General features: G+C 32.7%; 1 protein-coding gene and 1 long non-coding RNA gene across 8 annotated transcripts; both read left to right on the top strand.

The window, feature by feature from the left end:
- The first annotated feature begins 570 nt into the window (after nucleotides 1–570).
- On the top strand, nucleotides 571–9,504 carry LOC106152803 (uncharacterized). Of its 7 annotated transcripts, XR_015331945.1 has the most exons (7): nucleotides 571–850; nucleotides 1,001–1,188; nucleotides 2,144–2,216; nucleotides 2,969–5,475; nucleotides 6,040–6,112; nucleotides 7,153–7,215; nucleotides 7,583–9,504. It is a non-coding gene; the product is annotated as an uncharacterized LOC106152803 (long non-coding RNA). The 7 variants fall into 7 exon arrangements; XR_015331944.1 differs by having other exon boundaries at nucleotides 2,969–3,041; nucleotides 6,040–7,215; XR_015331942.1 differs by having other exon boundaries at nucleotides 6,040–7,215.
- A 417-nt stretch (nucleotides 9,505–9,921) lies between these two features.
- Nucleotides 9,922–21,229, top strand: LOC106152799 (nucleolar protein 10). Its single transcript, XM_013526534.2, has 19 exons — nucleotides 9,922–10,092; nucleotides 11,326–11,371; nucleotides 12,409–12,507; nucleotides 12,888–13,003; nucleotides 13,446–13,582; nucleotides 13,954–14,019; nucleotides 14,292–14,352; nucleotides 14,768–14,853; nucleotides 15,147–15,225; nucleotides 16,479–16,628; nucleotides 16,891–17,010; nucleotides 17,368–17,446; nucleotides 17,664–17,791; nucleotides 18,019–18,117; nucleotides 18,258–18,344; nucleotides 18,587–18,772; nucleotides 19,217–19,434; nucleotides 19,829–19,931; nucleotides 20,080–21,229. The coding sequence occupies exons 1-19, from the start codon at nucleotides 10,027–10,029 to the stop codon at nucleotides 20,215–20,217; spliced, it is 2,064 nt and encodes a 687-aa protein (XP_013381988.2). The 5' UTR covers nucleotides 9,922–10,026; the 3' UTR covers nucleotides 20,218–21,229.
- Nucleotides 21,230–24,511: the final 3,282 nt, after the last annotated feature.

The raw sequence follows: 24,511 nt of genomic DNA, 5'->3' as shown, positions 1-24,511 counted from the left end.
ATTTTCTATGTAATAATATTTATCTATCTATCTATTTATTTATTCAATGTAGTTAGATGTATGGTCCATAATCTGACGATTGCACCTTGTATGTGAAGGGGTGTTTTATCAGTAAATAAAGATTCATAGGGATAAAAAGTTACAAGCTTCTGGATCGTAATGACATGTCGGGAACCACGCAAATTTGGTAAAAACTTTAAAATGTCAAACATGCTTGAAATACGGACACGTACTGCTGTAAACTTTTTGGTTGGATATCGCGTTAATACTATTGACTATTTGTGGGGAATTCCACTCTTTAATATCAAGCAAAGACAACAAAGAATTCTTGAACTAACTTCTTAATCAAATTAATTAGCAAGCCTACTTTACCTCTTTAGATTTTACACAACGTATTATAAAAAAAATTACGGCCTAAAAAGACATAACGTGAGGTTACCAACACATGCAGGTGATTTTTAAATGTCCCCGACATATTTCCCCCTTTCCCAATTAAAACCATGGAAGTATATGTTTTCTGCAGCCCATGGTTTGACTGACTACTCTTTCATTAGCAGAGTGGAGGGAGAGTAGACTGGGAAGCAGTAGTTACTAACTACGTTTGGCTTTTTGCCAAGATGCGATTAGTGCTACAGCTCGTACTTCTCTATTGACGTCACGTACATGACAATAAGAAGTCAGTGTGGTCTTTGTCTGGTCATCTACAACATGTCACATTTTGGTCACATGACCTAGAGGGCACTGCGTAGTATAAAATCAGTATTCGCGCCACTCTTTTGTTCATTCCTGACCTGGTGGCGAAGAAGAGAGATACTGGAGCTGTTTGTTGGAACTTGAAAACTACGTACGTGTAAGTAAGGACGTTGTCGCACTTCTTGAATTGCCTTGACGGGGTCATGCATCTACTGGATTAGTTTGAAAATGCTTAAATCAGCTCCAGTTTTAGGGCATTATGAAGAATTCTGGGCAATAAGAAAATGTTGTTTCGTGTGGTTTTCAGATTCATTTGCCAATCAATGAAACAACCAAGCGTGGTCGACACTTTGAATTTCCCGCCATTTAAATTTCCGCGTGAAACGTAGTGAGGGCGTTCAGCAGTTGTGGATTTGCAAAGGTTTGAATGTATTGTGTTGTAAAATACTCTCAAGCGAAGAACTTGATTTGTTTGGTCCACTTTGATGTACACAGGTAAGCAATGTCACTTGGACTTAAATTTTAAATGATGTGGTTTGGTTTTCATGTTACTTTGAATTTGAGTAATTGAAATTTTGTTCCTCATTGACTAAAGCATTGTTGTTTTCAAGTAATTGATTTCTATGGCTCACTTTGGTTACACCCAATTTGATACAAGTTATGTTGTTTTAAAGTAATTGATTTGTTTCATCCACTTTGTCACTTCAACATTGACTTCAAATGATGTTGCTGATTTGCTTTTTATAATTTGGTTTAAATGCCACTTTGAATTTAAATAATTGATTTTTTCTTTCAATTTTCAATTAAGTAATATTATTTTATACTGAGTGTCACTTTGAATTCAAGTAGTTGATTAGTTTTGTTCACTTTGATTAAGGTTAAATCAATTTAAATTTAAATTCCAAGTTAATGATTTCCTTAGTAAAGTTTGATTTAAGTAATGTCACTTTGAATTCAAATAACTGATTTGCTTAGTATATTATTATATTATATTATATATTAGTATATTTTGATATTAGTAATGTCACTTTGAATTCCTTTAATTGATTCGTTTGGTCCACTTTGATTTGAGTAATGTCAATTTGAACTTAAGTAACTGATTTGCTTAGTATAGTTTGATATTAGTAATGTTCACTCTGAATTCCTGTAATTGATCATCTTTGTTGACTTTAAGTAATGTCCACTTTGATTTAAGTAATGTCAGTTTGAATTCTTGTAATTGATTTGCTTAGTATAGTTTGATATCAGTAATGCAATTTTGAATTTGTGTAATTGATCATCTTTGTTGACTTTAACTAATGTCAATTTCATGTCAAGTAACTGATTTGCTTAGTATAGTTTGATACAGTAATTTCACTTTGGATTAAAGTAACTGATTTCCTTAAGTATAGCTTGATTTAACTACTGTCACTGTGAATTCCATTAATTGTTTGTTTCACTTCAATTTCAGTACCGTTACTTTCATTTCATGCAGTTGCTCTGCTTGGTCCACTTTGATTTGAGCAATTTCACCTTGAATTCAGGTAATTTTGTTAATCATAATTGATACAAGTAAAGTCAAGTAACTGATTTGCTTACTATAGATATAGATTTAAGTAATGTCACTTTGAATTCTTGTAATTGATTCATTTGGTCCACTTTGATTTAAGTAATGTCTCTTTGAATTCCTGTAATTGATTCATTTGGTCCACTTTGATTTAAGTAATGTCACTTTGAATTCCTGTAATTGATTCGTTTGGTCCACTTTGATTTAAGTAATGTCACTTTGAATTCTTGTAATTGATTTGCTTAGTATAGTTTGATATCAGTAATGTCCACTTTGAATTCTTGTAATTGATTCATTTGATCCACTTTGATTTAAGTAATGTCTTTTTGAACTCGAGTAACTGATTTGCTTAGTATAGTTTGATGTCAGTAATGTCACTTTAAATTCCTGTAATTGATTCATTTGGTCCACTTTGATTTAAGTAATGTCGCTTTGAATTCTTGTAATTGATTCATTTGGTCCACTTTGATTTAAGTAATGTCAATTTGAACTTGAGTAACTGATTTGCTTAGTATAGTTTAATATTAGTAATGTCACTCTGAATTCCTGTAATTGATCATCTTTGTTGACTTTAAGTAATGTCAATTTCATTTCAAGTAACTGATTTGCTTAGTATAGTTTGATATGAGTAATTTCACTTTGGATTAAAGTAACTGATTTGCTTAAGTATAGTTTGATTTAACTACTGTCACTGAATTCCATTAATTGTTTGTTTCACTTCAATTTCAGTACCGTCACTTTCATTTCATGCAATTGATCTGCTTGGTCCACTTTGATTTGAGCAATTTCACCTTGAATTCAGGTAATTGGTTTGTTTATCATAATTGATACATGTAAAGTCAAGTAACTGATTTGCTTAGTATAGTTTGATATCAGTAATGTCACTTTGAATTCCTGTGATTGATCTGTTTGGTCCACTTTGATTTAAGTAATGTCTCTTTAAATTCCTGTTATTGATCATCTTTGTTGACTTTAAGTAATGTCAATTTCATTTCAAGTAACTGATTTGCTTAGTATAGTTTGATTTCAGTAATGTCACTTTGAATTCCTGTGATTGATCTGTTTGGTCCACTTTGATTTAAGTAATGTCTCTTTAAATTCCTGTTATTGATCATCTTTGTTGACTTTAAGTAATGTCAATTTCATTTCAAGTAACTGATTTGCTTAGTATAGTTTGATTTCAGTAATGTCTCTTTAAATTCCTGTTATTGATAATCTTTGTTGATTTTAAGTAATGTCCACTTTGATTTAAATAATGTCAATTTGAATTCCTGTAATTGATTTATTTGGTCCACTTTGATTTAAGTAATGTCACTTTGAATTCTTGTAATTGATTCATTTGGTCCATTTTGATTTAAGTAATGTCAATTTGAACTCCAGTAACTGATTCATTTGGTCCATTTTGATTTAAGTAATGTCTCTTTAAATTCCTGTTATTGATCATCTTTGTTGATTTTAAGTAATGTCCACTTTGATTTAAGTAATGTCACTTTGAATTCCTGTAATTGATTCGTTTGGTCCACTTTCTTTAAGTAATGTCACTTTGAATTCTTGTAATTGATTCATTTGGTCCACTTTGATTTAAGTAATGTCACTTTGAATTCTTGTAATTGATTTGCTTAGTATAGTTTCATATCAGTAATGTCACATTGAATTTGTGTAATTGGTCATCTTTGTTGATTTTAAGTAATGTCACTTTGAATGTTTGTAATTGATTTGCTTATTATAGTTTGATATCAGTAATGTCACATTGAATTTGTGTAATTAGTCATCTTTGTTGATTTTAAGTAATGTCTATTTGAACTCGAGTAACTGATTTGTTTAGTATAGTTTGATATCAGCAATGTAACTTTGAATTCAAGTAAATGATTTGCTTTGTATAGTTTGATATCAGTAATTTCACTTTGAATTCCTGTTATTGATCATCTTTGCTGATTTTAAGTAATGTCCACTTTGATTTAAGTAATGTCACTTTGAATTCTTGTAATTGATTCATTTGGTCCATTTTGATTTAATTAATGTCAATTTGAACTCCAGTAACTGATTCATTTGGTCCACTTTGATTTAAGTAATGTCAATTTGAACTCCAGTAACTGATTCATTTGGTCCACTTTTATTTAAGTAATGTCAGTTTGAACTCGAGTAACTGATTTGCTTAGTATAGTTTGATATTAGTAATGTCCAATTTGAATTCCTGTCATTGATTCATTTGGTCCACTTTTATTTAAGTAATGTCAATTTGATCTCGAGTAACTGATTTGCTTAGTATAGTTTGATATTAGTAATGTCACTTTGAATTCCTGGAATTGATTTGTTTGATACACTTTGATTGAAGTAATGTCCACTTTGATTTAAGTAATGTCAATTCGAACTCTATTAACTGATTTGCTTAGTATAGTTTGCTATGAGTAATGTCACTTTGAATTCCTGTAATTGATTAACTTGGTCCAATTTGATTTAATTAATGTCAATTTGAACTCCAGTAACTGATTCATTTGGTCCATTTTGATTTAAGTAATGTCTCTTTAAATTCCTGTTATTGATCATCTTTGTTTATTTTAAGTAATGTCCACTTTGATTTAAGTAATGTCACTTTGAATTCTTGTAATTGATTCGTTTGGTCCACTTTGATTTAAGTCATGTCACTTTGAATTCTTGTAATTGATTTGTTTGGGCCACTTTGATTTAAGTAATGTCACTTTGAATTCTTGTAATTGATTTGCTTAGTATAGTTTGATATCAGTAATGCAATTTTGAATTTGTGTAATTGATCATCTTTGTTGACTTTTAGTTGTGTTCACTTTAAGTAATGTCAATTTGATGTCAAGTAACTGATTTGCTTAGTATAGTTTGATTTAACTAATGTCACTGTGAATTCCATTGTTTGTTTCACTTCAATTTCAGTGCCGTCACTTTCATTTCATGCAGTTAATCTGCTTGGTCCAAACTCTATTTAGGTCCAAGGTCCAAAGTATAGTTTGATATCAGTAATGTCACTTTGCATTCCTATAATTGATCAGCTTTGTTGACTTTGATTTAAGTAATGTCCACTTTGATTTAAGTAATGTCAATTTGAACTCGAGTAACTGATTTGCTTAGTATAGTTTGATTTAACTAATGTCACTGTGAATTCCATTAATTGTTTGTTTCACTTCAATTTCAGTACCGTCACTTTCATTTTATGCAATTGATCTGCTTGGTCCACTTTGATTTGAGCAATTTCACCTTGAATTCAGGTAATTGGTTTGTTTATCATAATTGATACAAGTAAAGTCAAGTAACTGATTTGCTTAGTATAGTTCGATATTAGTAATGTCACTTTGAATTCCTGTAATTGATTTGTTGTGGACTTTAAGTAATGTCCACTTTCATTTAAGTTATGTCAATTTGAACTCGAGTAACTGATTTGCTTAGTATAGTTTGAAATCAGTAATGTCATTTTGAATTCATGTAATTGATTTGCTTAGTAGTGTGATATTAGTAATGTCACTTTGAATTCTTGTGATTGATTTGTTTGGTCCACTTTGATTTAAGTAATGTCACTTTGAATTCGTGTGATTGATTTGTTTGGTCCACTGTCATTTAAGTAATGTCACTTTGAATTCTTGTAATTGATTCGTTTGGGCCCCTTTGATTTAAGTAATGTCAATTTGAATTCTTGTAATTGATTTGCTTAGTATAGTTTGATATGAGTAATTTCACTTTGGATTAAAGTAACTGATTTGCTTAAGTATAGCTTGATTTAACTACTGTCACTGACATGTGAATTCCATTAATTGTTTGTTTCACTTCAATTTCAGTACCGTCACTTTCATTTTATGCAATTGATCTGCTTGGTCCACTTTGATTTGAGCAATTTCACCTTGAATTCAGGTAATTGTTTTGTTTATCATAATTGATACAAGTAAAGTCAAGTAACTGATTTGCTTCGTATAGTTTTACATTAGTAATGTCACTTTGAATTCCTGTAATTGATTCATTTGGTCCACTTTGATTTAAGTAATGTCACTTTGAATTCCTGTTATTGTTCATCTTTGTTGATTTAAAGTAATGTCCATTTTGATTTAAGTAATGTCACTTTGAATTCCTGTTATTGATCATCTTTGTTGATTTTAAGTAATGTCCACTTTGATTTAAATAATGTCAATTTGAATTCCTGTAATTGATTCATTTGATCCACTTTGACTTAACTAATGTCAATTTGAAATCGAGTAACTGATTTGCTTAGTATAGTTTGATATCAGTAATGTCACTTTGAATTCCTGTACTTGATTCATTTGGTCCACTTTGATTTAAGTAATGTCATTCTGAATTCTTATAATTGATTCATTTTGTCCACTGTGATTTAAGTAATGGCACTTTGAATTCTTGTAATTGATTTGCTTAGTAGTGAATTTGTGTAATTGATAATCTTTGACTTTTAGTTGTGTTCACTTTAAGTAATGTCAATTTGATGTCAAGTAACTGATTTGCTTAGTATTGTTTGATATTAGTAATGTCCACTCTGAATTCCTGTAATTAATCATCTTTGTTGACTTTAAGTAATGTCCACTTTGATTTAAGTAATGTCAATTTGAACTTGAGTAACTGGTTTGCTTAGTATAGTTTGTTATCAGTAATGTCACTTTGAATGCTTGTTATTGATTCATTTGGTCCACTTTGATTTAAGTAATGTCACTTAAAATTCTTGTAATTGATTCATTTGGTCCACTTTGATTTCAGTAATATATATCACTTTGAATTCAAGTAACTGATTAGCTTAGTAAAGTTTGATATCGGTAATGTTAATTTGAATTCCTGTAAATGATCATCTTTGTCGACTTGGATTTAAGTAATGTCAATTTGAACTAGAGTAACTTATTTGCTTACTTTCTATTCCAAAAATTAATTTGTTTGGTCCGCTTTGTTTTCAGTACCATCACTTTCAATTCAAATGATTGATTTGATTGATTTGTGCAATATCACTTTGAATTCAGGTAATTGATTTGTTTATTATAGATAGTAATGTTCTTTGAATTGAAGAAAATTGATTTGTTAAGTATACACTGATGTATACTTTGGTCCACTTTGATTGCAGTAATTTCAATCTGAATTTAGGAATTGATTTGTTTGGTTGTCCTTGATTTAAGTACTGTCACAATTTATTTGATCCATTTTGATTTGAAAAGTAATTGATTTGAATTCTCATTCTTAATATGCCAGTCTGTACTTTGATTTAAGATAACTAATTATGACATTTGATGAGATAAGACAGAGTTGCCTGGTTGCATATAATAGGAAAAGAAAGTTGTATAAAAACACAATGCATATGTAGTGACAAAACTTTAATTTTATCTTCCTCAGGTTCCTGGCACAATACCGGACTATAGGCATCGCTGTTAGTGAAAATGCTGGTCTTGATTGCATAAAAAATGGGGCTTTTAGCGCCTGGTGGACTCTGTAGCAATTGCAATTATTCTTCTTTGATGAGTGCATCAGCATGTAGAGTGTGGTTTATGTTTAGCTGGATGGTAGACTACATCCTAGGTAGTCAACTACCATTGAATTAGTTCAAGCTTTTTGATGGCAGAAAAGAACATAATAACCTAGGATTACCAAAGACTGTATATATACTTGTATAAGAAAAGCTATAAAGACACTTTTGAGATGTTTTTAAAAAAGAAACTGCTCTAATTCTTTTAGCAGCCTGGACATTTTTAGGACATGCATTTATGTATTTTAGTCATTCTCTGCTGCTAGGTTAATTGGTCATTTTATATTTTATATGTAGTCAATGGTTATTGTAGTATATCATATTAAGTATAGTAATCTTTAAGTTCAAATTTAATTTAAATTTAAACTTAAATTAGATGTCTGAAAAGAAAAAAACCCAACAAACATTGTCTAAAAAAGAACTACATGATTTGAATTCTCAATATAAGTGCTACAAGACTAAATGCCAAAACCAAATAACATATAAACACGATAAAATTTAAAAAAAAAAAGAACAAAGTACTTCATAATTTGACACTATAAATTCTCAATACAGCTGACATTATAAAAAGTTACACAATGCCAAAACCAAATAAAATTTTAACACAAACTAAAAAAAGCAAAAGGTACTGTATGATTTGACACTATAAATTCTCAATTTAACTGGCATTATAAAAAGCTACAAAACTAAATGCCAAAACAAAAAATTTTAACATGATAAAAAGAAAAAGGACAAAACAGCTGACATAAAAAGCTACAAAATGCCAAAACCAAATAAAATTTTAACACAAACTAAAAAAAGCCAAAGGTACTGTATGATTTGACACTCTAAATTATCAATATAACTGACATTATAAAAAGCTACAAAACTATGACAAAATCAAATAATGTTAACACAAACTAAAAAAAGCAAAAGGTACTATGTGAATTGACATAAATTCTCATTATAACTGACATTATTAAAAGCTACAAAACTAAATGCCAAAACAAATCGAAATTTTAACACAATAAAACTAAAAAAATACATGATTTGACACTATAAATCCTCAATATAACTGACATTATAAAAAGCTACAAAACTAAATGACAAAATCAATTAAAATGTTAACACAAAACTAAGAAAAAGCAAAAAGCAATACATGATATGACACTATAAATTCTGACACTATAAATATAACTGACATAAAAGTTACAAAACTTTAACACAAAACTATTCCAAATGATGAACTACATGTACATATAACTCGATACAATAAATAGATGTCTGGACCAAAGTCTATACAACATTTAAATGATCGGTGAACGTCCTAAAACATCAAAAATAATAAAAAGTTGTGTTGTTCTTGTATTATGTCTTGTTGTTGTTTTTGCAGTTTATTTAAATTAAGATGAATAATTTGTAAAGATTTTTTTAAAATTATTGATGTATTGTTCATAATTCATTTTTCTCATTTATGCACAAAGTAATAATTGAAACCAAATTTATTATTTATAAAGACTTATTTTATATGGGAATTGATTATAGAGCCAATAAACATATTATCCATCTTTGTCACATTCAAATCTTGTGATGATTACTTATTAAGAATTGGTTGTAATTGAATGGCTATATACTTTTGAATATACAAGTTAAATTGTGTTCATCATAGATTGTTTATGCGTGAGTTTCGATGGACTTGCTTACCCAGAATTATTACGGATGAGAAATAATTTAATCAAATGTTGAATTTCAATAGGTTTTTATTTGGTAACACGGGTTACAATATTCCAATAATAATTAATGGTGCACAAGACAGGCAATGCCTTATTTTCCGTGTTAATTAATTTTAATACTGTAAATGGCACTTAAAATTTCCATATATATAATTTCTTTCACAGACATGTGCACGAGATCATAGTGAAGTTTGATAGGGGTCATGCCGATATGTCCCCGCACCGATATTCATCTAGTAAATTTTTGCATAATGCGCACTGAACCGATACATCCCCTGTAAATCACACTTGTGTCAGTATTTTGAAGAAAAAAAAAGAAAATAAAGACATATTGGACATGCGAACTGATCAACAAGTAACAATGTAATATGTTGCCTTGTGCATGTATTCAGAAAAGTTTTTTTGAAGTTGAAGTTCTTTCTTTTTCTCCTTATGATTGTTGTCAGCATTTTTTTTTTTTTTGGGGGGGGGGGGGACACCCAGCACATCTTGCACTTGTGTATCGGTGCGCAGTTAGTCCCCATTGTCGTTTCACGCGAAAAAGATGTATCAGGGAGGCACGTGGAAATAGATGCTGTTTTACATATGCTTACTAGTACAAAATGCAGGTTTCTAATCCCAATAATGTTAAAATATACAACCTCAGTGCTGGAAAATCGCTACCAGAGGTAAGTTCTTGGAAGAAGCCGAAAACCGTGAGTGGTCTAGCCATTAACGTTGTTTATAAGCCAATTTATTTGCCTCAGTTTTCGGCCTTACATGATAGTTTCTAACGGCAGCTATAAGACCTCATAACACCCCTTGATACAAACTCTCCGTGCTATAAATATCCAAAGCCTTGGGTAATTGTGTGTCCTCTGTCGCACTTTGACGCATATCATTCGCAAATATTCATTGGGTCTGAGATTGAGAGATTACTACTGTACATGTCCACTTGTAGCACGAAATTTATGCGTTAACTTTCCAATTTTGATATCTAAGCTGTGATAAGGCATGAAAGCAAAGACCTTAAAAGGTGCGTAATGAGGGTCAGTTGCCAAACCAGCCTTGGGGTGGGAGCTCTCAAATTATTATCTCACCTCTTATCTCCTCGGGCTCAGTATTAACTGGCACACTCCTGTAAATTCTACCAGTTTTCCTATCAATAGAGCTGAGAGTAGTATCCAACTGCTTATTTACTAGTTAGGCCATTGTGAAATTAAGTACCCGGAAAACTAAGCCAAAAAGACTTCTGAATGTAGGTCAAATAATGACCCAATGTTTTTCCCTCCAAAAATCACCCTATTGTGCTGAATCAAGTTCAATGTAAGTTCCACAAGCAACATGATTATATACAAAGATTTCCAGGTGGTGAAACAATTTCTAACAAATTTCTCACAAGAAGATGTCTTTTCATCATAAACATTCTCCCTGGGTAAAAGATTTCACGACAATCGAACTGATAAACAAGCAGATGCATGAGTATTTACTTACTCCTAGCTCTGTTGATGGAAATACTGGTTGCCTTTACAGAAGAGTGTGAGTTGAGGTGATGAGAGGTAAGATAAAAATTTGAGAGCCCCCCACCCGAGACCTTTTACTTTCATGTTATAACACAGCTCTGATTTTAAAGTTGTGAGTAGGAGTGCTAAGACATGAATTTTGTGCTACTCTGCTTGTTTCCACATACTGGCATAATCACCAGCTTTTCTGTATTCTACCTTATAAGTGACAGGGGGTGTATTAATCTTTTTATCTAATTGCATTCAGCGAGAGTTCCGATGGCATTGGATCAATCTAAGTAGAATAATACTTTCATTAGAAAATACTTTCATTAGTTATGAGCCCTAAAACAACATCTTGGGCAATTTTTGCAATTCTAATAAATGTTAACCTAAACAGTACCTTTTTCATCTTTGTAGTGGTTATCAGACAGAAAGAAAAGGTCACTACAGAAGAATGACATAGGTATGTATGAAAATATATTGGGGATGCCTTGCTTATGAGAAGAATAGTGGTTTTGTATTGCAGATCTATTATGTGGGCCAAAGAGTACATGGAGAACACAATGGTGCTTATACTGTGTTCAGATTCAAACATCGTACCACCTGGATCAATCGAATTCTGCAGGGGATTCTCACAAAATAGCATTTAGGGTAATCGGCTAAACTGTCTGACAACCCTGCTGTAGTTGCTAGGAGGTAGTTGGCTTTCATGTGTGCTAGTCCTAATTATCTGTTAGCAGGTAGAAGAGGCATGTCAGACATAAAGGCCTATTACAGTGATTGCTTAGGCCCGAGAATCTCCTACCGAGTTGGATCATTCCAGCTTGTACACTGGCTCGATCTGAACCCTCCTCTATAAATTTTTTCATCACACTGTTTGTTTGAAAGTTATGACCCCAAGTAGCCAGAAAACAAATGAATAAAAGCTTTCAGTTATTGAAAAATAAATGAGGCAGTTTTGTAGTCCTTTTCTGTGGCTACACAATACTGTAAAGGTTTTACTGATAGCTACCATAACGGCTGATATAATCTTTAAACTGCAAATATTTTTTTTTGCCTGAAAACACAGCTATTACATCTGTTGGAAGATTGTAGACCAGGAATTTAGGAAAAGCTTATGACATACAATAGTATTTTTCTTATTATTTGTTCCATGTAACAGTATTAATTCTGGTCTTTGTGAAGTTATATCTCGCCTTGTTGCCACATCAAAATATTTTGGAAAAAGAGTATCTTTGTTTCTGTTGATACCCTGTTCAGAATTTTATGGTGCATTGAATACAATTGCATATTCAGCATTTTTTTCTGTTTACTGCCATAACTAAGTATATTTTGTGAGTTTTAGACATGCTGTTTGTTTCATTTAGTTAATGCAGTACAAATTATGACACAACTTGCAAAAGGTTATTTACCATAATATTTATACCATGACTTATTATATTGTTTGTAATTATTATTATTATTATTATTATTATTATTATTATTATTATTATTATTTAGATTTAAGGAGGAGAATAAATTTGATACAGGACTTTGAGATGCCAACAGTGAGCACCAATGTTGCAGTTACTCCAGATAAACAGTATATATTTGCAGCAGGTAAAAGCATATTTCATTACAAGACTAGAAAAAAAAGGAACATTGCATCTGCTCACAAATTTTAGAACAGTTAAATAATATTTTACCTTTGCAGTTAAAGTTAACTTTTTCAATGTAAATCTAAAACTTAACCTTGATGTTTGCATTTTGATTGATTTACAAGCATTTTATTGGCATCTAGATTGTTGTGCAGAATACTTTTTAAGTGTTTAGAGTAAATTATTAATTTTTCATTGTCACCGATTTCTAAATAAGCTACCATTTCCTGAAAAAACTAGACATTTAGATTGTAGAAGATATGGTTTGATATCTCCAGGTATACTATCCCACATTATAATGCATAAATCAACATTTATCAATTGATTACCATGTTGTTTTAGGCGTGTACAAGCCAAGAATTAGGTGCTATGATATGGCACAGATGTCCATGAAGTTTGAGAGGTGCCTGGATGCTGAAGTGATTAAGTTCCGCATTCTATCTGAGGACTACTCCAAGGTGTGTAGGAACAGTAGCCCCTATGTTATGATTGAAAATAGTCATTTGAATTTTTTGGCCATTGATCATATTCAACATGATTTTGGAAATCTGTATGTATGCTAGAAAGCTGAGTTTCATTTTATCCTGTTTCTTAAAAGCTACTTTGAGACCAGCTGAACAGACATAAACACTTATGATAATTATGTATCACATTAAAACTCCCCTGTCCTGTGTAGACCCTAGTTGTCAAGGCTGGGTACTGACACAGTTAATTATTATATAACAACACACATTGGTTCTTTGTGGTTGTTGCCTTTTAGAGACACATCAAGAAAGATCAGTTTACAGAGGTAAATCACTGCCACACTCAAGCTGAAGTTTATTGTGAAATTTACTTCAGATATAGTGGATGAGTACTTGAACAAAGTTGGTTTAACTTACACATTACCTTGCTTTCTAGGTTGTGTTCCTTCAAGATGACAGATATGTGGAGTTTCACAGTCAGATGGGGAGATACTTCAGGACAAGGATACCTAAGTTTGGCAGGGACTTTCACTATCATTATCCATCCTGTGATTTGTTCTTTGTTGGTGCTAGGTCAGTATGTTGTTATTGAAATAATTATTTAATTAGAAAATAGTCTCATTTTTTGCCCTTTCTTCTTGCTGGTGTATTTTTTGTGCCCTGTTTACTTAATCTGTTTTTTTTTTGTTTTATCCCGAATGCTCTGTGAATTTTTGCATTTTCTCCATTAATGAACCTACAGATGAACCTCTTGATCTTTAAGAGTTTTCTTCCTCAGTACACGAAACACAAGTGGTTTCAAGAACTTAATATTATCTTAGTATTTTTAAAGCATTTTAACTACAAAATTTGCATGTTTTCATTTAAAATAGCCAGTGTAGTATGTTGTTTCTTGCAAAGTTGGTGGATTATACAGGTGCATAATTATTGACATCTTCTTTCAGTCCAGAAATTGTCAGACTAAATCTGGAGCTGGGGAGATTCATGTCGCCCTTGAAGACAAATGCTGTGTGAGTGACCTGTGGTCAAAACTTTCATGTCAAAGTTACATATTATAATAGCCAATTACATATAAATTAGTTATATGCACTGCTTAATGGAGATCTGGTCATTCATGGCAAATATTGCACAGCATGCCCTGATTTTTATTTCTTTTTTTTTTAATCCCTCTGTTTTTTTGTACAACTCATTTTATGTTTGAAGCCAAAGTCACACACTTTTGGTCATTATGTTTCTGATTGAAGTTATTGAAAGTTGCACATGTATTTTCAATGTTCTACAGGGAACTGAATTGCTGTGATATCAATCCTCTTCATGGTTTGTTCACTTGTGGGACAACAGAAGTATGTATACTTTCATTATTATACTATCTTTATTATATTTTGTTTATTAACATGTTTAACATTTTAAATTTAGTCATTAGAATGTTTTCTTAGGGACTTTCTATCTTTAATGAGCACTTAAAGTATTTGTGCTGTCCCTGTTATTAAATATTATTATTATTATTATTATTATTATTATTATTATTATTATTATTATTATTATTATTATTATATTTTGTACATTGTTTTATGTTTTTCTTTAAATTTAATTAAAATGTTAACGTTTTACAGTAACTACTGAAATAATTTTAACTCTGTTATAAGTTTTTAGTAATAGTTAAAATAAGAATGGTTTAATTTTTAGTCAAGCTTTGGAACACATTAAAAAGATAATAATTTTAGTGGAACCCAATCTGACATTATTTTTGATTAAAAGGGCAAAGTTGAGTGTTGGGACCCAAGGACCAGAAATCAAGTTGGTCAGCTAGATTGTGCCATTGGAAGCATAGTTCAGGAGCTTGAGTAGGTGCAAACACTGCAGCATAATTGAAATGTTATGTTTAAATGTGATAAAATTACAATAAAAAATTAAAACGATATTTACTCTCAAAGCATGGCTGCTTTTTTCACATTGTGAGCTTCTCTTATTTGTGGAGGCTAAATTGGATTATATTAGTTTGAATGTTATTTTTGAGGTGTAATTTCCTGTTAATCCTGAATGTGAGATTGTTTATTACAAATAAATCTTTGATGTGTTATTTTATTTTGGCCTGTTCTTTTTAAACAAAAATTTAAGATGGTTAAGTGTTTTTCAGATTAGAGGGTGTTCCAGAAATAACTTCCCTGAAGTATAGAGATGCATTGACTCTTGCAGTGGGCACATCTGCTGGACATGTGAGCATAATATTTCTTATGAATTTTCATATTGATTAGATGATCTTTGTGTTGTAACTTGGTTTAAGGTTTTACAAAGTCAATAAAGAGACAAGTGATGGATGGTAATTGTAAAAATATTGCAGAAAAGTTGCCTAAGAAATATGAGTTTTTTTTTTTTTTTAATAATAAAAATAATAATTTATTTACTAAAATCGCAACCTAATAGGTTGAAGTTTTACAATGCGTCTTAAATAATAAAATCATAAGGTATTTTAAAATTAACTAAGAATTATAAACTAAACTAAAAGGACCAAAGACTTATAAGACAGTTTGAAGCAGTAATTTACATAAAATTTAAAAGACTGTGTATTATAAAAGATGATTTAAAACGCTCCGTTTTTACTTTTGGTATTAAAAATTTGTTGCTGACCCTGAGATTTCTTGGGTTCTTTTGTTTAAACAGATGGTGTAGCTTATTAAAATTCTTGATTTTTGTAAAAAAGTTCTTAAGTAAAACGACTCTTCTCTCCCTCAGAGAGGTGAGATTACTAGCCTGTAGGGCATCCTTGTAAGTATAAAATGGGTAAATAATTCTAAGAGCTCTCCTTTGAACAGATTCTAAGCATTCACATTGTTCAGCTGTAAGACCAGGCCCCCACACAGGGCATGCATATTCTAGGACTGATCTAATTATTGATTGATATATAACTATTAGATCCTCAGTGGCCAGATTTGCCCTTTTCAACTGCCTTAGATAAAAAAGCTTGGCACAAGACTTTGAATAAATTAACTGCACATGTTCTGTCCACTTGAGATCAGGGTCAGTTTACAAAAATTGATGTCATTTTTGATGTTCAGATTATGTTTTGTGTGTCAGATTTAAAATAATTTTGTTTAATGTCATTTACTTTTTGAAGCTAATTTTGTCTTGGTGTTATATTTTGTTTATGGAGTGGGTTTAGGAAACATTGTTGCTCTCACTTTAGTTATGTGGATTCTTATTGCACTAGACTATTTGGAGTATCTTTTCAAAATTAGAACCCACCAATGAGTAGTGCTTTAAACATCATTGATACTATAAAGATACATTAATGTAATAGAGATACATTTTTTCTTGTCATTAACAACATGAACCTTTTCTTGCTAGTATTTTTCAATCACCATGTGTTGCCCATGTCTGTGAGTTCAAATTTCATTCTCTGCTGTCAGTCATGACAACATCAAATAAAAACAGACCACCATTCATCCATGTTTACCATTGTATTTTGCAGATCCTGTTGTATGATATAAGATCAGACAAGCCCCTGTTGGTAAAGGACCACCAGTACGGCCTGCCTATTAAATCTATTGCTTTCCACGAAGGCCTGGATGTAGTACTCTCCATAGACAGCAAAATTCTCAAACTCTGGCACAGAGACACTGTAAGTTAATCAAGATTTTCATAACAATTCACAGTTGTTGAAACACTCATTTAAGATAACTGGACTCAATGTCATTTGCCATTTCTAATGAAATATTTTGGATTGAAACTATTCATGATTCAGTGAGACTGACATGCCTTTCAGACTTACATGACTTTCTGAATTAGAATAATTTATTATATTGGTTTAAGTGCTGCAAAAGACTTTATTTATTTTCTTAAGGTAAGGTATCAAATGTAATAATTTAATTTTGCAATTTCAGGGCAAACCTTTTACTTCCATTGAGCCTGGTGTGAAACTGAATGACCTGTGTGTTTTCCCAGACTCTGGGCTGTTGTTTATGGCCAACGAGGCTCCTAAAGTGCTCACATACTACATACCTGTAAGTAAACTATATATGATATTGTGAATAGATTTGTACTTTGGATTATGTAAATATTTGTGATATTTTTGTCACATTCAGAAGTTTTGCAAACATATTTGCTCATACTTAAAGATAAACAGGAAGTTTCATGGCAATTTTGAAAAGTATCGGGTCTAGAAATTTGTTGTCATACATGTTTCTCAAAAAATCTTGTCTTGAATGCTGATGAAGCAGGCAGTTCTGGTGTGAGAATAAATTTTGACTGGAAAATTTGTCTTGAATGCTGATGAAGTGAGCAGTTTTGGTGTGAGAATAAATTCTGACTGGATCTTTAAATGATTAAAATAATGCATACAATTATTATCACTTATACAGTCACTGGGCCCTGCACCTAAGTGGTGCTCTTTCCTAGACAATCTTACGGAAGAGTTAGAAGAAACGGACGCTCCTCAAGGTAATTAAAGGCCTGTATTTATGTAGTATGTGACAAAGTACTGCCAGAAAGATCATTTTAGCTGACATTTAAAAACAAAAATGTTTACTTCCATTGAAATATTCATCCAGCGTCATTAGCTCCAAATCAGTGACAGGAAATGAAAATTGTCTTATAACAAATACATAATTTAATTGAAATATTGTGAAGATCATGTGTTGAATTATAACTGTTGCAGTGTACGATGACTACAAATTCCTAACTAGACAAGAGCTTGATGAGCTGGGACTCTCTCATTTGATTGGGTCTAATTTACTGAGGGCCTACATGCATGGTTTCTTCATAGATATCAGGTTATATCACAAGGTAACATTTCCCTAACAAATAGTTTGCTTGAATATTTAATGTAACTATTTGCCAGTATCCTCTTGGAAGAAAAAAGTGAATCTTTACTATTTTTCACTCATGAATTGGTTTCTTTAGTAAGTAATAGTATGATAGAGTTGATGAGAAGATTGTCTCGATGTAACAAAGTGCTGTCATGTTTTATCCTTTGTTTTTTTTTTAACTCTTAGACTCTTGTCTTTTGATAGGCAAAATCTATAGTGGAGCCGTTTGCTTATTCTGAATATAGAAAGAATAAGATCAAGGAAAAGATTGAAGAAGCAAGAGCTAACAGAGTGAGAGTCAAGGTATGTAGGGTTTTTGAGTATATTTAAATGTGTATCTATTTCTCTATAGTGCAGTAGTAAAAAGTGAATACGGAAATTCAATCCTATTAGTGTATTGAGTGTATTTATTTCAAAGTTTGTTGTTGTTGTTTTGTTTCCAGAAATTACCTAAAGTCAACAAAAATCTAGCTGAGAGGTTGATGGAAGAGCAAGAAGAGCAGCAAAAATCTGGGAAAAAGAAGGACAAGGTAGTAATTATTAAATAAGTCCCATTTTTAAACGGTGAATAAAGGAGAAGTACCACAACGTAAATCATTTAAAAACTTGTTTATTTTGGATAAAATTTTGTAGATTTGTAATATGCAGTGTATTTTCATATAAGCAGTAGTATAAAGATGAAATCTCTTATTGTGTACATTATTCACTGAATTAGTGAAATTTTATGAATATTTACCTCAAATAATGGAGTTATGTGTTTATGTGTTTGCAGAAAGAGACTTTCAACTTACTTGGAGATTCACGTTTTGCCGCCATGTTCAGCAATCCCGATTTCCAAGTGGATCCAGAGAGTGAAGAATATCGTCTGCTCAATCCTGTGGTCTCCAAGCTAGAAAAGGATAGAAGGAAAAGACAAGAGAAACAAGAGAGACTTGCCCAGCAATTTGAAGAAATAAATGTAAGTTTGGCTAGCATTTATATGCCGGTTGATTTTTATTGCATCTTTGCTCAAACATTTTTCTGTTGTAGTTCCCTCTTTAAATTTACTAATATATGAAAACATGCCTTATTTGTCATTTAGCACCTATTATGTTAAATAATTGAAAATCTAAAGCCTGTTGAAGGTTCTATGCATTGTAGTTTTTTAGAAGACTGAGACAATAAATTATTAGCACAACATGATTGAAATAACTTATTTTCACCCTATGGATACATGACCTGACTGTACGTATTTATATAAATCATTACTCATCTTTACATCTAGGGAGTATGCGTGCAGTACATTTTCTTACCAATATAACCAGTAAATAAATAGATAGATAGGTAGGTAGACAGACAGATAGATAGATAATAAGAAAGAAAGAAAGAAAAGAAAAGATTACTACAGTCTGTTTTTCTTTAGAATGAGTTGGAGGGCAGACCAAGCAGTGAGGACAGCAGTTCAGACGATGAACACACCTGGACCAAGGAGTTAAAAAAACAACACAAACAGCTCTCAGAAGAAGCAAGGGCAAAGAAAAAGAGAGAGCGAGAAGAAAGAGAGCTCAAACCAAAATTCTATGAAATCAAAGAAGGAGAAGAATTTCACAGTTTCAAAAGAAAAAAGAAGACATTGAGCAAGTAAGTTCATTGAAAAATTAGGTGATAATCTGGAGTTGATGTACCTGCTGCTGCATCTTATTTGAAATCTGTTGATTACATAATTTCAATAAATGTAAGAGTTTACCTTAACAGTGCATTTCCAGTATAATCGTATTTGCACTGTTTTCTGCAGAAAAACATGAAAACTTTCTTATCTTCCCCTTGAAACAAAAGATGTATTTTGCAAATAAAAATTTATCATTTTTTTATTCAGACGTCTGAAGAAGAAATAATTCAAATGATTTTATTCATTACAAACCAAGATTGGAATATTTTACTATAGACTTGATAACCTTGAAGTGTTTGCTGTGTAAGTGTCTATGAAAGGATCATGTGAATAATTCAGATGTTTTTGTGTACTCTTTCATTACAGAAAATCTTTGGCAGAGCGTGTAGCAGATGAAGATTCAAGTGGTATTGTTCGCCATGTTGGATCCTCTCTAGGGGCCAGAGAAATGGTGTTCTCCCTCAAGAAGGTAATTGTGTATCATCAAAGAATAATCTGCAATGATTGTAAATCTTGAATTTATCATCATGCATAGGTAAAACATAGGTAAAAGAATTAAAATACCTTTTTACTTACGTGAGTGAAAATAAAGAATAATGTCCATCTTATAATTTTAGAATGAAAAAGAAAAGCATAAAAGGCGCGAGGCAATAGAACACCATGCAGAGAGAAGAAAACTAAGAAGATCTGCAGGGGACATTGCCGGCAAACAGAAGCCCAAATCAAAGTTCTGGATGGGGAAGAAAGTATCTTGATGGCATGATAAGCATTACATCAGACTCTTGGAACAGAACTATCAAACTATCAAAAGAAACTGTAGAAAGGAATTTTGATGCACATTTTGAATGAGAGATTTCCTTTAATACAGTTATAAGATCCATAACTTGAGCACTAAAGCTGGTCCTGAAGTTGGACAAGGGTAAGGAGCTATGCTGTATGTCTGAGTCACCTAAATCTGTACATTGTTAGGAAGAATACTTTGGCCAGACCTATATTTCAAAGGCCCTGGACTGCTTCAATTGTCAAGAGCATCAGGGGCATGAATTGGTCAGCTTTTGAAGAGCATGAAAGTGATGGATCAGGTGCTTCCCTAACATCCTCATTATCATCACCATGTCGTGTATACGGGGCCACAGTAATGCTCTAGAGCTCTTGATCATTCATGGGGTTTGGAAGTTCTTAAATTTCCTCATGATTGTGTTTTTTGCCACACAGTCTACATAATAATTTTTTTTTTGTTCGATCTTCTTCTGGGTTTTTGAAGTAGTCTTATTAGGCTAGACGCTACAGGCCTGAATTTTTTTTTTAATTTCCTCGGCAATCTATACTCGGTTTGTCACTGTATTATGGTAGACAGATATATGAAGGTTTATTTTAGGGTGGTTGTCCTATAAAACCAATTGGCTGTGACAATGAAAGTGGTGCTTAAGTCGGCAAAAGGTGCAACAAATGGACATTGTAGCTAGTAGTCCATATTTAATTGACAATGACATAAATTCAAAATTGATTTGAACCCTGAAAATTCATGAATAAACAGACATTGTCACTTTCAGTAAAATCCCTAAGCTGGCAAGCTAAGGGACAAATAATCATTTTATAATCATAATTGAAGCAGTCTACTTTTCTTTACTACTGTGCCAGATTTGCTTATTTGGCAGTATTTGGACAATGACATTTCTATAAACATTGTTCTTAGAACAATGAAATTTCCCTTATCCATTAACAAATGTTTTTCACAAAAGTCCACACGTGCATAACTTTAATAAATGCTGTAATGCGATACTTCAAAATTGTACAAAAACAAATTTGACCCATTTACATTTTATTTAAATCATAATATTTATGCAATCATATATTCATGTTCTTAATAAATATTCAATGACACCTTGCAAAATATGATCATTACAACATTTTCAAAATATCATTTTCATCTTCTTCACTGCCTGTGATGCATCCACTGTTCACATACACGTTTTCACATTCCTCCCCGCTCACAGAGGCATGATTGAGTACATGGTAACTTTTTCCCCCTGCAAGGATACAGGTTAACTAACATGCAACAGGATTTACTGCATTTACAAGCAATCAGTGCCCGAAGTCCATTGGGCGCTGGTTTTATGGTCACTAAGAGTGGCTGTAGGATTCCTTCTCCTTCTTGCCATCTGTTGTTCAGGGTTCTTTCCATGCCTTTTTTCTTGCCTATACTGCAACCACTGCTGGAGGTATCACCCTCCGTCAGTACATTGAAGCCAGGGTGATCAGAACACGGGTCCCAGATCTTAAGACATGCTGTATATTGGAACTCTGTATATTGGAGTCTTGTCTTAAACACCCATTTTGAACCATGCTCATCAAATGCATTGAGCCTAATGCAAGGGTAGCTATAATCACTACATCTGTATCTGTGGACTGTATAACAACTTTTTTTAACCTGCTGGAAGCTGCATGAAATGCATGTAGGATTTAAAAATTAAACAAGACTTACCTCGGTAAGGTGAAATTTGATTGGGATTCTACCTTATCATATTAAGCATGATGAGATCAAGCAAGATTGCGTGTGCGCACTGGAAGCATCATTCTAAGACATAAAGGTCCATGTGGATAACCAAGGGTGGATAAAGGGTGGGCGCTTGATCTCATCATGCTTAATATTTCTTTTCTTGTTGTTACTTGTATTGACAGTTACTGTGGCTGACACTTTATGGGACTTCTTCAGTTCCTCAACAGTCTTTTCCAAATCTTCTCCAAAGGGTAGATTAGTGACAGGCTGCATTTCACTTGCCAGAGACTTAAATTGAGGCTTAATTTAAGTCCTGGTTTTAGTAAGACTTGCTGTCACAAGTCAAGCTCATGCAATTCGTCTGCAGTAAAGGCAATGGCATCATCTAGGAAGTCCGAGATCTGCGTTTTGTCCAGTTTATGGAGGTCATTCTTCAGTCTAACAATGAGTCAAACCCTTTAATAGGGGCTTTTGAATTTGAATTTTGTCAATTTTTTCTTGATTGAATGCTACTGTCATGTTTACAAAGTCTAAAATTAATCCCAAGTGTTTTAATATTTGTGTTGGGTAGTGACATATTTCTTGGTGTTTATGCACTGGTGCATTCTGTAGACGCTCTCACCTCCCAGGAGAGGATACAGCTCGGCTGCCATATAAGCGCTCAGATATATATCATTTCTGCACTCCCAGACCAGGTCCCTTCTTCAACCCCTTAGTGCTGAGTGCCAAGCTGGGAGACAGCAGGCACCGTTTATAAAGGACTGGTATGTCCCCGGACGGGTTTTGAACCCAAGTCCGAGGCTATCCGGTCGGTTTATTTTATGGAGCTTAACACATTAGAGCAAGAGATTTTACAAGGTGGAAAATATTATGTGTATGTATTTAGTATACTTCACAATATTTTCTGTTATTTAGTTAATATTTTTTGTTAGTAAAATAAAATGAATCTTACCACTTGTCTCTATGCCTCCTGGCAAACCATCAAACGCTGGAGTGCCAGCATATATATTTACAATCTTTGATTTAGATGGGCTGAGCTCCTGGGGTGGTGGACCCCCTCCAGTCTGCTTTCTTGCCTTTCTTAGGTTACTGTGTGTCCTTTTCACTGAAGAGACGAGATGTCTCCATTTCTCTCGGCACTCTGTTGCACTTCTCATTGATACAGCAACTGATGACACCTCTTTTGCTATGGTTTTCCACACTTACACCTTGGCCTTGTTGTCCAAGGTGGAAGTGTGTTTGTTTCTTATTACTGTGTGGTTTTTTCACACAGTTCAATCAACAGAGATGTCTCTGCATGGCTCCAATTAGCTTTTCTTTGTCTTTTGCTTGCCAAAGCCGACACCATCTTGCAAGACAGAGAAGCAGACGACAGAACAAGGGTATTGTGGGTAATATATTTCCCAAATATGGTATAGATCACTTCTGTTGTTAGCAACTATCATGGCTTTTACAATGTTTATAGCAACCAATTGCATTATGGGAATGTCTTTTTCCAAATATGGTATTGGATAAAATTCTTATCTACTGGATAACTATCATGCTGTTTATCCAGCATTTATGAAACACAAATTTATACAGAGGATAAATATCCAGAGGATAAGAGATTTATACCTTGGATAGTGTTATCCATAGGATAGCCTATCCAGCCTTAATGAAACCAGGCCCTGAAGGTTGAAATTATATATATAAGTCAGAGAACCCTGGTCATTTTTGGCCTTGGAGCACCCTATAGTCGCTCTCACCTCCCTGGGGAGGATACACCCCAGCTGCCATATTAGGCGCTCAGAGCTAACAAACGTATCATTTCTCCACTGCCAGACCAGGCCCTCTGTCAAAATTTTCCCCTATCTCTTTTTCAGTATCATAAACTTGCATTCATTGGGTTCAAAATTTTGTACAGGCAAGGAATCAAATTCAATTTTATAGATTTTTACTATGTTCAGAACAATCATATCTGAAGTGATTTTTTGCCATTCTGATAAGTGATTCTGTATATTCCCAACATAAAATCTGTAGAAGTAAGAGCAATATCTAGCATGTCACAAGAAGAGGGTCGACTAGACGCTTCTGAAGTTCGCAAACACGTGATGCTTCCAGTGCAAACGCTCAATCTCCCAGAATCCATCATGCTGAATTATTATTTATCCCTTAGTGTGCAAACTTATGGATTTTATTTAAAGTAATGTCTGTTTATTTGCCGATTTTCGGTTTGTGTTTAAATTGCATCTGAATTGTCAATTAAAAATGGACTATTGAGCTAAAATGTCAATTTTTTTGCCAATTTTAGTGCCTTTTTTCATCATCATGGCCCATTTGCTTTATAGGACCACCCTAAAATAAATTGTCATATATCTATCTTAACACACTGTCAAACCTATGTATAGATGATCGAGGTAATAAAAGTTAGTTTATGTCTTTTTTCAGAATCAGCATTTAGTCTATGTTCAGAGTACATCAGATGTGAAATGATCTTCTGCCCTGTAACAGTGGCCTGTCAGTTTTGCTCTTTTTTTCTGCAACTGTTTGAGGAATATCATCATAGATTT

The sequence above is a fragment of the Lingula anatina genome, chromosome 1 (assembly GCF_051362555.1).
Source record: "Lingula anatina isolate TDL-2025a chromosome 1, LinAna3.0, whole genome shotgun sequence".
NCBI lineage: Eukaryota > Metazoa > Brachiopoda > Lingulata > Lingulida > Lingulidae > Lingula > Lingula anatina.
The sequence above is the reverse complement of the archived record's forward strand: the minus strand, read 5'-3'. Positions and strand labels throughout refer to the sequence as shown.